Source organism: Nicotiana attenuata, chromosome 1, assembly GCF_001879085.1.
Source record: "Nicotiana attenuata strain UT chromosome 1, NIATTr2, whole genome shotgun sequence".
Lineage (NCBI taxonomy): Eukaryota > Viridiplantae > Streptophyta > Magnoliopsida > Solanales > Solanaceae > Nicotiana > Nicotiana attenuata.
This window is the reverse complement of record NC_031989.1, coordinates 90,210,770-90,225,275: the sequence shown is the minus strand read 5'-3', so window position 1 is coordinate 90,225,275 and position 14,506 is coordinate 90,210,770. Positions and strand designations below refer to the sequence as shown.

Sequence of the window (14,506 nt, the reverse complement as noted above, 5' to 3'; positions counted from 1 at the left end):
CACACCTTAATCTACAATAACGAAAATAATACTATCATTAAGTTACGAAACGTACAACTATCGCACAACTAATGGCAAGCTTATTTTGTATAAAAACGGGCAGCATCTCCCCTATAATCCTTACTTCCTCTAAATTTAAGATAACACCAACAACACAAGAACACAACAATATCAACATATATACATTATTTTCCAACCTTATATGCACCACAAAATGCTATAAAACAACCCAACACATCCCAATCTCTTCATACACAAAACGACCACCATAGTAGTGTCAAACAGCCCGAATATGTTACGACCAACGACCAGCCCTCCACCCTGCATTTATGTGGTGTTTCTCCAAACCCTACCTCCTCCAAAACTCCAGAAAACATTAGTAAAACACGCAATCCAAAAGCAACACAAAACAGTCCACAAAACAATCCGCTACAAGTGAATAACTCGAACTCACGGCTTTTGATCATCGTCCCATGAGTTCTTACAATTATAGAATGACTTTACATACATCTCCAATAGAAAAAATGGATGAAAGAGAGCATTAAACATACCTTATTTGTTGAATAAATCATCTCCTATCCTTGTTCTTCAAACTCTAGGTTTTACCTCCAACTAGAACTTGAAAAGGAGTAAAAATCAATTGGGGTCTGTGGGCAATTTTTAGGAGGAAGTTTGCAGGGGTTTAGGTCTGGTTATTGTGTTATATAATGAGTGTTATATTGCAGGAGATTAGCTTTTAAATGGGCTCTTTGGGCGACCCGAAATAGCCCCTTTTTGGACTCTCATTTAAGCAAGTAGGTGACACACCTACTTGTCACCTCGCAGAAATGCACATATCTCTCTACTCTGATGTCGTATTAACAAACAGTTTAATGAATTAGAAAATGGACTCATAGATCTTCAATTTGGTAGGTATATCATCCCCTAAGACTAAGTATATTGGAAGCAAATTGCATCTACATTTGACCTGATTTTCAGCACATTTATGAATGTAACTTGTGATGACCTTTACTTTTGTTCCACATGCTTAACTTAAAAACATGACACACGACTATCATACGACTAAAATAACTCATAACATAACCTCTTTATCTTGTTAAGCACCCTAGTCTCATCACAAAAGTATACGTTATAACATTCCCAACTTGTCGACATTCGACGAAACTTAATTTCTTCAATTTGTTTAGCTTCTTAGCCTTTCAACCATCTTGGTACTTGTTATCCATGATCTTAAATATTTGTAATCTCCAAGGTAACATGATTAACTTACTTTATGTACTTTCACAGATGATCTCATTTTTGAGCTTACATCAATTGACTCGAATACTCTTTCGTACGAAGATATGGGGTGTAACATAATCTCTATTTCAATTAATTATTTTAAAACCAAAACTGAACTTCATTCACTGGCAGTGAAGTTTCAAACAAACTAAACTTACGAGAAAACACACGACCATCAAGCGAGAGAGTTTGGAAGAAGCATAAAAAAAATTCCATTAAAAATCTCCCATAGGATCACCTGCAACTAGGGGTGACAAATGGGCAGGTTGGGTTGAATTTGGGCGGGTCAAGATGGGTTAGGTTAATAAATGGGTCATTGTCGAACCCAACCCAAAGTGTACTTGGGCTAAAATGGGCTGGATCAAGATGGGCTAAACAATGGCATAACCCAACCCGCCCAACTTGACCCCATATTTTAGAATCATGCTCATCTTGCATAAAAAAACCTTTTACCTTAAAATGTGTAAGTTGAGAAATATAGTTACGGGTAGGGGTGGGGGAGGGGTTGGGTGGGTGGTGCAGAAAAACCAAAAAAACAGAAAATAGAAAACTAAAAAACACAAAAAAAAAAAAGGGGTTTGCGCGCGCGCGGGGAGGGGGGTTGGGAGGGGAAAGGGAGGGGAGGGGAAGGGGGTAGGGTGGGTTGGTGGTGCAAAAAATAGAAAATTGATTAAAAAAAAAAAAGGTAAAAAAAAAATTGGGGGTTTGTGCGGGGGTGGGGGTGGGGTAGGGGTGGGTGGGTGGTGCAAGAAAAACAAAAAAAACTGAAAATTAAAAATACAAAAAAAAGTAAAAAAAAAAAATTGAGGGGTTTGCGCGGGTGGGTGGTAGTGCAGAAAAAAATAGAAAATTGAAAATACAAAAAAAAATGTAACAAAAAAAATTAGGGGGTTTGCGGGGGGGGGGGGGGGGAGGGGAAGGGGGGAGTTGTGCAAAAAATAAAAGAACAGAAAATTAAAAATACAAAAAAAATGTAATAAATTAAAATTGGGACAACTAAGTAAATTTCTAGATAAGTTGGGTTGAGATCCGTTTCTTTGGGTGAGTTTTATGGGTTGTATTTGGGCTGCTTAATGGGTCAGAATGAGCTATAAAATAATTGGTTAACTTGAGCTCAGCCCAAATTGACCTGTGAGCTAATATATTTTTAGCCCAACCCATTAATCTCTGGGCAGATTGGATGAGTTTGGGGTCAAATCGCCACCCCTACCTGCAACTCATGCTTAAATCTCGAAACAAATTAGATAAGTTCATGGAAATCAAACCTTCAGACAATTAACTCAAGAGAAAATAAGACACTTGCCAAGATAACATTAGAAAAAGATGGACTTATCATGAGATTAAGCATATTCACATGGACAAAAAGGAATATTGATCCTCTTTCCGTTATTAAATAGCTCAAATCATAAATATAATAGAGCGAATATAACGAATACAGTCGCACAACTGAACTTCCTTATTTTTAGGCGAATCCCGCTATTGTATTCGCGAATACAGCGAATACATCCGCGTAACAAGTAAATAATAGCTATAAAAAATAATTATATATATAATAGCCATAGAAAATTAACGGCCAATAAACAATAGTAGTTTCTCAAAATTCTCGTTGAAAAAATGGGAATCGGTGGGCTGTCTGTCAGGCGTAGAGTGCAAGAGTTGAAAATATCGACTTGTTTCCCTTACCAGATGTGGTGTCCATTTTAACTGCAATTTCCCACCTCAATCTTTTGCTTGTTTTACTCATTTTGCTTCAGCTACAATTTTGAAAATTGGTGTCACTTTACAATTTTCGAGTATCAAGAAGGTCAATTTTAACCACCAAGTTATAGTGACAATATTTTAGACCGGACGAAATAAACGTGTCTAGTTCTCTTTATTTTTATTTTAGGACATAAAATAATATTCATCTGATGTCCAAGTACAACTAATAATATTCTACACAAGTATTTCAAGAATCTAAACTGTGTAGCAACTCATTTTCAGCAGTGACCTCAGCCCGAAATATTTTTCTTAGCATATCAAACTACTATATGTAGCAAACTAAAATTGCCCCAGATTCATTTTTTCCAAATTATCTAAAAAAGTCTAGAAAAAGGACTAGTTATTTTCTTCGTTCAAATTTTGAAGAGAATGATGACACAACTGGGAGCGTTACTGTGTTAAAACACAAAATCAGGAAAAAAAAACTGTTAGAAGAATTAAAGAAATCTGGAAAATAGTAGAGAATCAGAAATATTCCGAGTCCACAAGTTTCTTGTGTGTCCTTAAGGAATTTTAACCCCCTCACAAATTGCCAAGGTAATGGATTAAATCCTCCCAGGATAAAACGGAATAAACCTTCCTGCAACAGTGGCAATACAAACTGCAGGATCCCAACGAACTCAAAGAACGGAGCAAAATCACACTTACGAATTGGAGAGAGAGAGACTGCGAATTAGGATGCAGTATATTCAAAAAGAAAGAAGTTCTGGAGTGTCTTTCGTGTGTAGAAAATGGAGTCTTGCCTCAGAATTTATAGGCAATTATCAGAAGAGGTGTCTGGAAAAGGTGCCTTTTCAGAAGAATACGCTGCCTGCCGCGGTTACGGCAGAACCGCGGTCAGAGAGGCTCTCTGAATCTGCCTGCCGCGATTCTACCGCGGTTACAGTAGAACCGCGGCCAGAGAGTCCCTCTGAATCTTCCGCAGGGTTCTGGTGTATTTTCAGCAGTGATTTGGCATTTAATTAATTATCAAATAATTAAATAAATTTTGTCCAAAAATAATCTTATCGATCATTTGACAAATCCAAATCCAAAGCCAAAGCCGAAGCCGAGCCGAGCGAGCGACGACGACGGCGCGAGGGTTCATTCTCTTCAACTCCTTTTAAGAGCTTTAAGAAGTGATTCTATATATAAGCACACAAATGTGATTGTCCCTCACCAATGAGGGACAAAGTGCAAGACAAAAGTTCACTTCTTCAAATTTTCATTTTTCCCTCCATTTTATTTCCCTCCATTTCCAATTCACACTTCTTCTACTTTAAAGCCCAATGGCTTAAAGTCCAACAATCCCCCACATGAATGGGAATGGCTGTATCAAGAAAGATCATAGATGAAAGCTGTGTGATTTGCAAGTAAGGATTAATTGCATCTGGATAAGTGGGTTTCCCTTTGAACTTTCCGTAGTGAACATATGTCGGATATACTCGGTCAATCGGTAGATTTGATATCTTTGAACCGTCGAACTTTAGTGCATACCTAGACAACCATATGTCACAAAATCAACCCTTAACCGTCTTTTAGTTCTCATTGTTGTGTTCGTTTCATCCATGAACACCGCCCTGGTCTCATAAGTGCGTAGAGAATTGGCCTTACAGAATTCTCATTGAAGCGGCTTCCACTTCACACTTACATAGGTGATTCCTAAACATGTAATCCTTTAGATTGACACTATTTGATAACTACCACATCAAACTTAGATAGTCATTAAAGAACGTGTAAAGTTATATCCTTGTTACTGAACATTGTCTTCATCACGAGAAGGGACTAAAGATTTTATTTTGACAATGTTGAACCGGTCAATCACAACTTTGTTTGAGCTCCTTGAGCCCAGATCTCGGAACATCCAAAATTCTAGGTAGAGTTACCGCCATGTTGACTTGTCCTCGGCCATAGTCCCATTCCCTTAGATGATTTCTCAACTCCCTCTCTAGTTAAGCCTTTTGTAAGCGGATCCGCCACATTATCCTTTGATCTTACATAATCAATAGTGATAATTCCACTAGAAAGTAGTTGGCTAACGGTGTTATGTCTTCGTCGTATATGACGAGACTTTCCGTTATACATAACGCTCCCTGCCCGTCCTATTGCAGCCTCACTATCGCAATGTATGCAAATAGGAGCCAAAGGTTTTGGCCAGAACGTAATGTCTTCTAAGAAATTTCGAAGCCATTCAGCTTCTTCACCGGCTTTATCCAAAGCTATAAACTCTGATTCCATTGTAGAGCGAGCGATGCACGTTTGTTTGGAAGACTTCCAAGATACTGCTCCTCCACCAACAGTAAAAACATATCCACTTGTGGACTTTGTTTCTGTTGAGCCGGTTATCCAATTTGCATCACTATATCCTTCAATAACCGCAGGATATTTATTGTAATGCAAAGCGTAGTCTTGGGTATATTCCAAATATCCCAGAACTCGTTTCATTGCTACCCAGTGATGTTTGTTGGAATTACTTGTGAATCGACTAAGTTTACTTATCGCACAAGCTATATCAGGTCGTGTACAATTCATGATGTACATTAAGCTTCCCAACACACGAGCATACTCCAATTGAGACGTACTTTCACCTTTATTCTTTATAAGATGATGATTTAAGTCAATTGGAGTTCTTGTACTTCTAAATTCCAAATGTTTGAATTTTTCAAGTACCATTTTCACGTAATGTGATTGAGACAAAGCTAGACCCTGAGGAGTCCTCTTGATTTTAATTCCTAGAATTACATCGGCAACTCCTAAGTCTTTCATATCAAACTTACTAGCAAGCATGCGCTTAGTAGCTTGAATGTCGGCAATGTCTTTGCTCATTATTAGCATATCATCAACATATAAGCAAACAATGACTATATGATTTGGAACGTTCTTAATGTAAACACATTTATCACATTCATTAATCTTAAAGCCATTTGACAACATTGTTTGGTCAAATTTCGCATGCCATTGCTTGGGTGCTTGTTTTAGTCCATAAAGAGACTTAACAAGATGACACACCTTCTTTTCTTTTCCCGAAACCACAAACCCTTTAGGTTGGTCCATGTAGATTTCTTCCTCTAAATCACCATTTAAGAAGGCTGTTTTTACATCCATTTGATGGATTTGAAGATCATACAAGGCGGCTAACGCTATTAGCATCCGAATGGATGTAATTCTTGTTACCGGCGAGTATGTGTCAAAATGGTCAAGACCTTCTCGCTGTCTAAATCCTTTGACAACAAGTCTTGCCTTGTATTTGTCAATAGTACCATCGTCTTTCATTTTCTTCTTGAAAATTCATTTAGAACCCAATGTTTTATTACCTGGAGGAAGGTCAACCAATTCCCATGTATGGTTGCTCAATATGGATTCTATTTCACTATTGACCGCTTCTTTCCAATATTGTGCTTCTGATGAAGACATTGCTTCCTTGAAGGTATGAGGTTCATTTTCTAACAGAAATGTCAGAAAACCTGGACCGAATGAAGTAGATGTCCGTTGACGTTTACTTCTTCTCGGATTTTCCTCATTAGGCATACCATCTGTTATTTCCTCCCGAGGTCGTTTTGACTTTTGGTATGTCACTTCTCTTTCCTTTTTATACGGATAAATAGTTTCAAAGAATTCAGCATTATCTGATTCTATTATCGTATTAACGTGAATCTCCGGATTTTCTGACTTATGAACCAGAAAACGATATGCCTTGCTATTGATTACATATCCAATAAATACACAATCAACCGTTTTTGGACCTATCTTAACCCTTTTAGGTTTAGGAACTTGTACCTTAGCTAGACACCCCCACACTTTGAAGTATTTCAAGTTGGGCTTCCTTCCTTTCCACTTTTCATAAGGAATGGACTGTGTTTTACTATGAGGTACACGGTTGATTATTCGGTTAGCTGTAAGTATAGCTTCCCCCCACAAGTTCTGTGGTAAGCCAGAACTTATCAGTAACGCATTCATCATCTCCTTCAATGTTCGATTCTTTCTCTCCGCAATTCTGTTAGATTGTGGAGAGTAAGGGGCAGTTGTTTGGTGAATAATGCCATATTCCAAACATATTTCTTCAAAAGGAGATTCATATTCGCCACCCCTATCACTTCTTATCATTTTGATTTTTTTTTTGTTTAGTTGTGTTTCAACTTCACTCTTGTATTGCTTGAAAGCATCAAGTGCCTCATCTTTACTATTAAGTAAATAAACATAGCAATATCTCGTGCTATCGTCAATAAAAGTAATAAAATACTTTTTTCCACCGCGAGATGGTGTTGACTTCATGTCACAAATATCTGTGTGAATTAAGTCTAAAGGACTTGAATTCCTTTCAACGGACTTATAAGGATGCTTAGCATACTTTGATTCCACACATATTTGACATTTGGAATTAATGCAATCAAATTTTGGCAATACTTCTAAATTTATCATTTTTCGCAATGTTTTGAAGTTGACGTGACCTAAGCGTGAATGCCATAAAGTGTTTGACTCAAGTAAGTAAGAAGAAGCATTAACTTTATTGATAGGAACTGCTATTACATTTAGCTTAAAAAGGCCCTCATTCAGGTAACCTTTTCCTACATACATATCATTCTTACTTAGTACAACACTATTAGAAACAAAAATACATTTGAATCCATTCTTGACAAGAAGTGAGGTAGACACAAGATTCTTGCGAATTTCTGGAACATGGAGAACTTGGTTTAGAGTCACTATTTTTCCCGACGTCATCTTCAACGCAATCTTGCCAACTCCTTCAATTTTGGCTGTAGACGAATTTCCCATGAAAATTGTCTCGTCGGGTCCTGCGGGGGCATAAGAAGAAAATAACTCCTTGTTAGCACAAACATGACGGGTGGCTCCAGAATCTATCCACCATTCTTTAGGATTTCCTACCAAGTTGCATTCAGACAACATGGCACACAAGTCCTCCATTTCTTCAGCTTTTTCAACCATGTTAGCTTGATTCTTCTTCTTCTTATCATTCTTTGGTGCACGACAATCCACGGCCTTATGCCCAGATTTTCCACAGTTGTGGCAATTACCCTTGAACTTCTTCTTGCTTGGGTAGTTCTTTGGTCCAGAAGCCTTCTTTTCTTCTTGGTTTGTGGCGCCTCCTCAACAATGTTAGACCCCATTATTGTCGAGTTCCCACGTGACTTCTTTTCAGCATTTTTGTTGTCTTCTTCTATCCTCAAACACACAATCAAGTCTCCAAGTGTCATCTCCTTCCGCTTGTGTTTTAGATAGTTCTTAAAATCTTTCCACAACGGAGGTAATTTCTCAATGAAAGCGGCGACTTGAAAAGCCTCATTTATGACCATACCTTCAGCAATAGATTCAAAATTAATAATAAGATAAATCTTATTAATAAACTTATTGATTCGGGTCATACCTTCAGCAAGGAGGTCATGCACAATGACTTGTAATTCTTGGACTTGAGTTATGACCGACCTAGTGTCAATCATCTTGAAATCCAAAAATCTAGCAGCCACAAACTTCTTAAGTCCGGCATCCTCAGTCTTGTACTTCTTCTCAAGCGCATTCCATAATGCTTTTGAAGTTTCCATGACGCTATAGACATTCTATATATAAGCACACAAATGTGATTGTCCCTCACCAATGAGGGACAAAGTGCAAGACAAAAGTTCACTTCTTCAAATTTTTATTTTTTCCTCCATTTTATTTTCCTCCATTTCCAATTCACACTTCTTCTACTTTAAAGCCCAATGGCTTAAAGTCCAACAACAACTCCCTCGGGCCACAGTGACAGCTAGACTAGCCGGCGGTTGTCCCTCTGAATCTTCAGCAGGGTTCTGGCGTATTTTCAGCAGTGATTTGACATTTAATTAATTATTAAATAATTAAATAAATTTTGTCCAAAAATAATCTTATCGATCATTTTCCGAAGCTGAAGCCGAGCCGAGCGAGCGACGACGACGGCGCGAGGGTTCATTCTCTTCAACTCCTTTTAAGAGCTTTAAGAAGTGATTCTATAGATAAGCACACAAATGTGATTGTCCATCACCAACGAGGGACAAAGTGCAAGACAAAAGTTCACTTCTTCAAATTTTTATTTTTCTCTCCATTTTATTTCCCTCCATTTCCAATTCACACTTCTTCTACTTTAAAGTCCAATGACTTAAAGTCCAACAACAACTCCCTCGGGCCACAGCCGCCGGGCCACAGCCGCCGTCGACAGTGACAGCTGGACTAGCCGGCGGTTACCAACTACCAGTCCACTTTCCCTGATTATGACGAAAATTTACCATAATTTCCTTATGCCATTGAATACCCAATAAAAGAATAAATACGAGCAACCAGAAAATGAACTACTGCAACTACTCTCGCGAATATGAATTAAACTCTCATGATCGTATTTTATCAGTGATATAATGACAGTAATACCCCCAAAAGTATCCAATGCACCTTTTCTTCAAGATTGAGTTAGTACAATGTGTGTGTTCTCGAAAATCTGTAGCTTTAAAGCAATAGGATCTACTTTAAAAGAAAACTAAAATATTTAATATTTGAATAAAACATCTATTGATAAAATATACTTCCTTCATTCCATTTTATGTAAATATGTTATTACTTGGGGTGTTAAATAGTTTGTCATTGATTACGAATTTCTCAAACTTTTTTGAGATATTTTAAATCATTAGCTATATTTGCGTGTAAGACTTTTCATGTATTTTATGTAGTTTTATAAATATGTAAAGTTTATATTAAAAAAAGGCAAAGATCACTTTTAGCCCATGGTTAAAATTATTTACGTATGGTAGCCGCAAAAATATATAATTTATATATTATTTGTATATAACATATAAAAATGTATATATATACCAAAATATATATTTTTCAGCTATTATTTTAAAAGCTGCTGTACAATTATCATTTTCCCTTGAAAATACTAAGTAGCTATACTCGAATTTACAGCAAAAATAAAGTTTGTTTGACCTTTATATTCCAGATCCATTCGCATAAATTAGGACATAGGAAGGAGTAATTAATAAATATGTATCAAAAAAAAAAGGATTCGTATAATTAACTATAACTAGTTCGAAATTGAAACATAGCAAAATTTGAGGTCAGAGCAGCTGTTGAATGTTCGATCAATCCAATAGAAACTTACTCGTATACATCAATCAATCTCACTAGTGGCATTTCGGGAAACTTACATGCAGTTTCATACTTTTCCGTACATGCCATGGGCTTGTCGACAATGTTTACTACGTCCGTACAATAGTTTACCCTATACTATTTACGCAAAAAACATCAAAAGTAAACGTCAAAAAACAAAATCAAAAACCAAAAAAAAGAAAAAGGGACAACCACAACGAAAGAAATGACTAACAATATAGATCTAACCAAACACGGCGTTACTATTAACTTCAGTCGCCGGAATCATCATCGCCGCCGAAGATGGAAACACGGTTGTAGAGAAGGAACAATATGAGGGCAAGAAAGAACGCAACGCCAACGGGGGAGCCACTAACACGGTGGATAGAGTTAGGTTCACCGGTAGAGAAAATGCTAGAGATGAATGAACCACTGTCAGAGGAAAGGAACTGTATAGTAAGGAGAAGAATAATGGGCAGGAGGAGAAGACCAACCGGGGTAAGAAGGTCGGAGATGAAGTCAGTAATGGCTTCACCATTTTCTCCGAGCAGTGTTGGTACTAACATGACTGCTACTATCACCACTGCTAAGAGAACGCCGTGCGGTGGTCCACGGCGTTGGTGTTCTTCTATCATTGTGTTATTGTTGAATAAGAGGAAAGAAAGAAGTAGACAGTGAATGAATGAATGAATGTGAGTGAGCAGCTTTTGGTATGGTGTTGCTTACCCTACTACTCTTTTTTTAGCTTTTGTTATTTGTGCTTTTTGTTTGGTGTTTAATTACCCTTCTCTTCTTTTTGGTAAAGAGGAAACTAATGAGTAGATGGCACCTTTTGGTATTGTAACATGCACCTACGCGCTTATCAATCTTTATTCATAGATCTCGTTTTTGTAGCTCGATAATGTTGACATTCGAGATTGACTCAAACAGTGCTAATAGATCAAATTATTTGGATACCGGGTCCAAAAATTGGTGGCTACTTCGCTAGCATTTGAACATAGATTTGGTTGAAACTTGAAGAAATAAGTTTGCTAAAATGAGATGAAAAATAATTTTTGAAAGATGAATATCTGTTTGGACATATATTTTACTTGTGAAGAATTTGAAGATTTTATGAGTAAAAAACTTCAAAAACTAATTTAGAGCTGTTTTTGAGATTTGAAGATTTTGTTTTCAAAAATCTACCAAAAATAGTTAAAATTTATAAACACAAATATTTGAAAATAAAATTTGACAGAATAAAACTCCCAAATTATATGGCCAAACGGGAGCTTCATCCTGACCAAATGTTACCACCAGTATATATGTTAACACAAGGGTTTGTTCACTATCACGAGGTTTTGTTTTTGTCATTTAAATATCTTAATTCATGTATTACTAATTATTATTCTGCATTCTATTCCCAAGACCTTCGCCTGCTATAAAATTATATTGAAATTGTGTGATCATCTCATCCAAAAATATAAGTTGCTAGAGAAAATATACTTTGTTTTCACTTAATTATGCCTTTAACATTGGACACACAAAAGAATAACCAAACAAAGTATAACTAATGCTTAATTAGTACATGTAATTTACTACCTTTATCACGATCCAAAATTCACTAAAGGTCGTGATGGCGTCGGACACCGTTGTCAGGCAAGCCAACAATAAATAATTAACTTAATTACTCATTTTAGTATTTGAAATCATAATTTCCTTCAATTAAATAGTAAAAGATGAAATTTCTAGAGTAAATAAAAATATTTTTACAATTTCAATGCCGAACAACCCATAATCACCCCAAAATCCGGTGTCACAAGTGCATGAGCATCAACAAAGAATATAAAATAAAATACAGCAACTGTCCAGAATACAAATTGGACAGGAGAAATATAAATACTCTGAAGGAGACTCTGCTGGCTGCGGGTCGTAATATAGAATGCAGCTCACCTAAGTCGCTGCCTAACCCCTGAGGAGTAGTGACGAGGGGTCGGCATCGACACTTACTAGTGGTCCAATAATATTAGGTACAATAATGATAAGCAGATATGAGGCAAAACAAATAAACGAGCATAAATACGCGGTACAATCCTCCTCTTTCAATAAACTCAATCTCTCCATTAGAAATTCCCTCCTTAACCGGAGCATATATATATAGTGGATCTCACCAAGTAGGTTGTCATAATTCAAATCAGGAAAAGTCACAGATACATTGGCTTCTAGCCAAATATTGCGCATGATTCTGTCACGACCCAAGTTCTCCCTCCGGAACTGTCGTGACGGCACCTAGTCTCTACGACTAGGTAAGCCTAACAATTTGAGGAAATAAAATGAAAAACATGAAATCTAACAATTTAACAGTTAAATTTAATTAAGAAGTTTAGATGTCGCTCAGCATATACAATAAACACTCTCGAACTGATCATAAATACTCCCAAAACCCGAAATATCATGAGTCACAAGCTACAGAAGTAAATAGTGTTTCTAAACTCCATAAAAACTATCAACGAAGAAAATACAGGGAGTCTTAACTTAAGGAAGAGTGGAGAGGGACTTTTAGGTCTGCGGACGCGGCAGATATACCTCGAATTCTCTAAGATCACCTCGCCTCATTGGAAATATGGTTGGGAAGAGGTACCTAGATCTGCACACGAAAAACATGTGCAGGAAAGGGCATGAGTACCCCACAGAGGTACCTAGTAAGTACCAAGCCTAACCTCGGTCGAGTAGTGACGAGATCAGGTCAGGCCCAACTGGTTTATATATATAATAAGATAAAACAGTATAAAATATCGTAGTAGAGATAAATGCTAACAGTCAACAAAAAAGAAATCACAGAAAAATAACAACTCACTACACAAAGTATAGGGGAATCTCTCGGGATACCATCTCGTAGTCCTAAACATAGACGTGCAGGGGGGTCTCTCGGAATAGCATTCCGTAGTCCCAAAGTAAATACACAACTCATTCAACATAAAAAATAGTTTCAATAAGGAAATCTACAGTTTTGATTTATATTCGTATCAAAGAAGACATGTAATTCTTACTCTTAACATGCTGCACAAAGTCCAGGTAGGCAGTTAAGGTAACCATGCTTTCTTAGATAAACAAGATGGCTACATATACTAGTACTTGCTCAATTAAAGGAGAACATAGATATTTACTTAATGAAAATGAGGGTTTTCAACAATTAGCCCGTGTATGCACTAGTCACCTCACGTACACAACATTCATATATCAAACAGTACCAAATCCTAAGGGGAGTTCCCCCACACAAGGTTAGGCAAGCCACTTACTGATAACTAGGGATTTTGACGTGTTTCATGCTCCTTCTTGCTTACGCTTTGATTATAAATTCTTACAAAATAGTCCTAAAAGGCTCATAAGTTGTGCTTGATTGCAGGTTTGATCAACAAAGTGACGAGTTGTCAAAAATCGGCTCAAAAGGAGTGAAACCTGCACAAGTATCAAAGACAAGACAACTCAGGACAAATAAGCCTAGTGCGGCCGCACTACACTTTGTGCGGTCCGCACTAGAGAGATTCAGAGACTGGAATTTTAAGGCATCAAAGCAGTGCGGCCACAGTAGATATTACGCGGCCCGCACTGAAGGCACTGCGGCCGCACTACCATTTTATGCGGTCCGCGGAAGTAAACTTCAGAGAGATGTCAAGTGTCAAGGTTCAAGCATGTGCGGTCCGCGGTCGTGCTTGTGCGGACCGCGCTAGATGCCTCCGCGGCCGCAGTCCATTTTGTATGGTCCGCGGAGCCTGGGTTCAGAGAGTTAATTTTTCAGAGTCAAGAGCCTAGTGCGGCCGCACACCATTTTGTGTGGTCCGCACAGACCCCGCAAGGGCATTTTTGTCTAGTTTTTCTAGCTTAGTATAAATAGAATATTTTTTCATTTTTAGGGTATCAGATATTACAATACTGTAGCTGCGCTCGTGAGACGATATTTCTTAGCCATTTTTGGCATCTTTACGTGGTTTTAATCATTGAAACTTTGTAATTACTTTAGTAATTAATTAATATGTCTTTCTCTTCATCTATTTCTCTGAAATGGCTAAGAAATATCGTCTCACGAGTGTGGGTAATTACTCTCTCGAGGTGGCTAAGAAATATCGTCTCACGAGTGTGGCTAAGAAATATCGTCTTTCTCTTCAGATTGAATATGGGTGTTTGTTATTTGGGTCAATTTTATGGTTTAATTTATGAATTAGTGGTTGCAAACACTAGTTTGTGCTAAGTTGACTTAGGCTCTTCTTGAGAAAGAGAACCCAAGTCTCCAAAATTGACTCAACAAGGAATTGGGATGGACTCAAGAGATTTGATAGTCCCAATTAAAGGGTTAAACCTCGAGAGAGTAATTACCCAACTTGAACCCTAGTTGCTT

The 14,506-nt window shown here is 37.4% G+C and overlaps 1 protein-coding gene across 1 annotated transcript; it reads right to left on the bottom strand.

Annotated features, from left to right (window-relative positions):
* On the bottom strand, positions 10,111-10,930 carry LOC109241686. Its single transcript, XM_019408451.1, has one exon. The coding sequence runs from the start codon at positions 10,764-10,766 to the stop codon at positions 10,404-10,406; it is 363 nt and encodes a 120-aa protein (XP_019263996.1). The 5' UTR covers positions 10,767-10,930; the 3' UTR covers positions 10,111-10,403.

Bases quoted from the DNA above. Each gene is read 5' to 3' on its own strand.
- LOC109241686 (XM_019408451.1), bottom strand. From the start codon at position 10,766: ATGATAGAAGAACACCAACGCCGTGGACCACCGCACGGCGTTCTCTTA.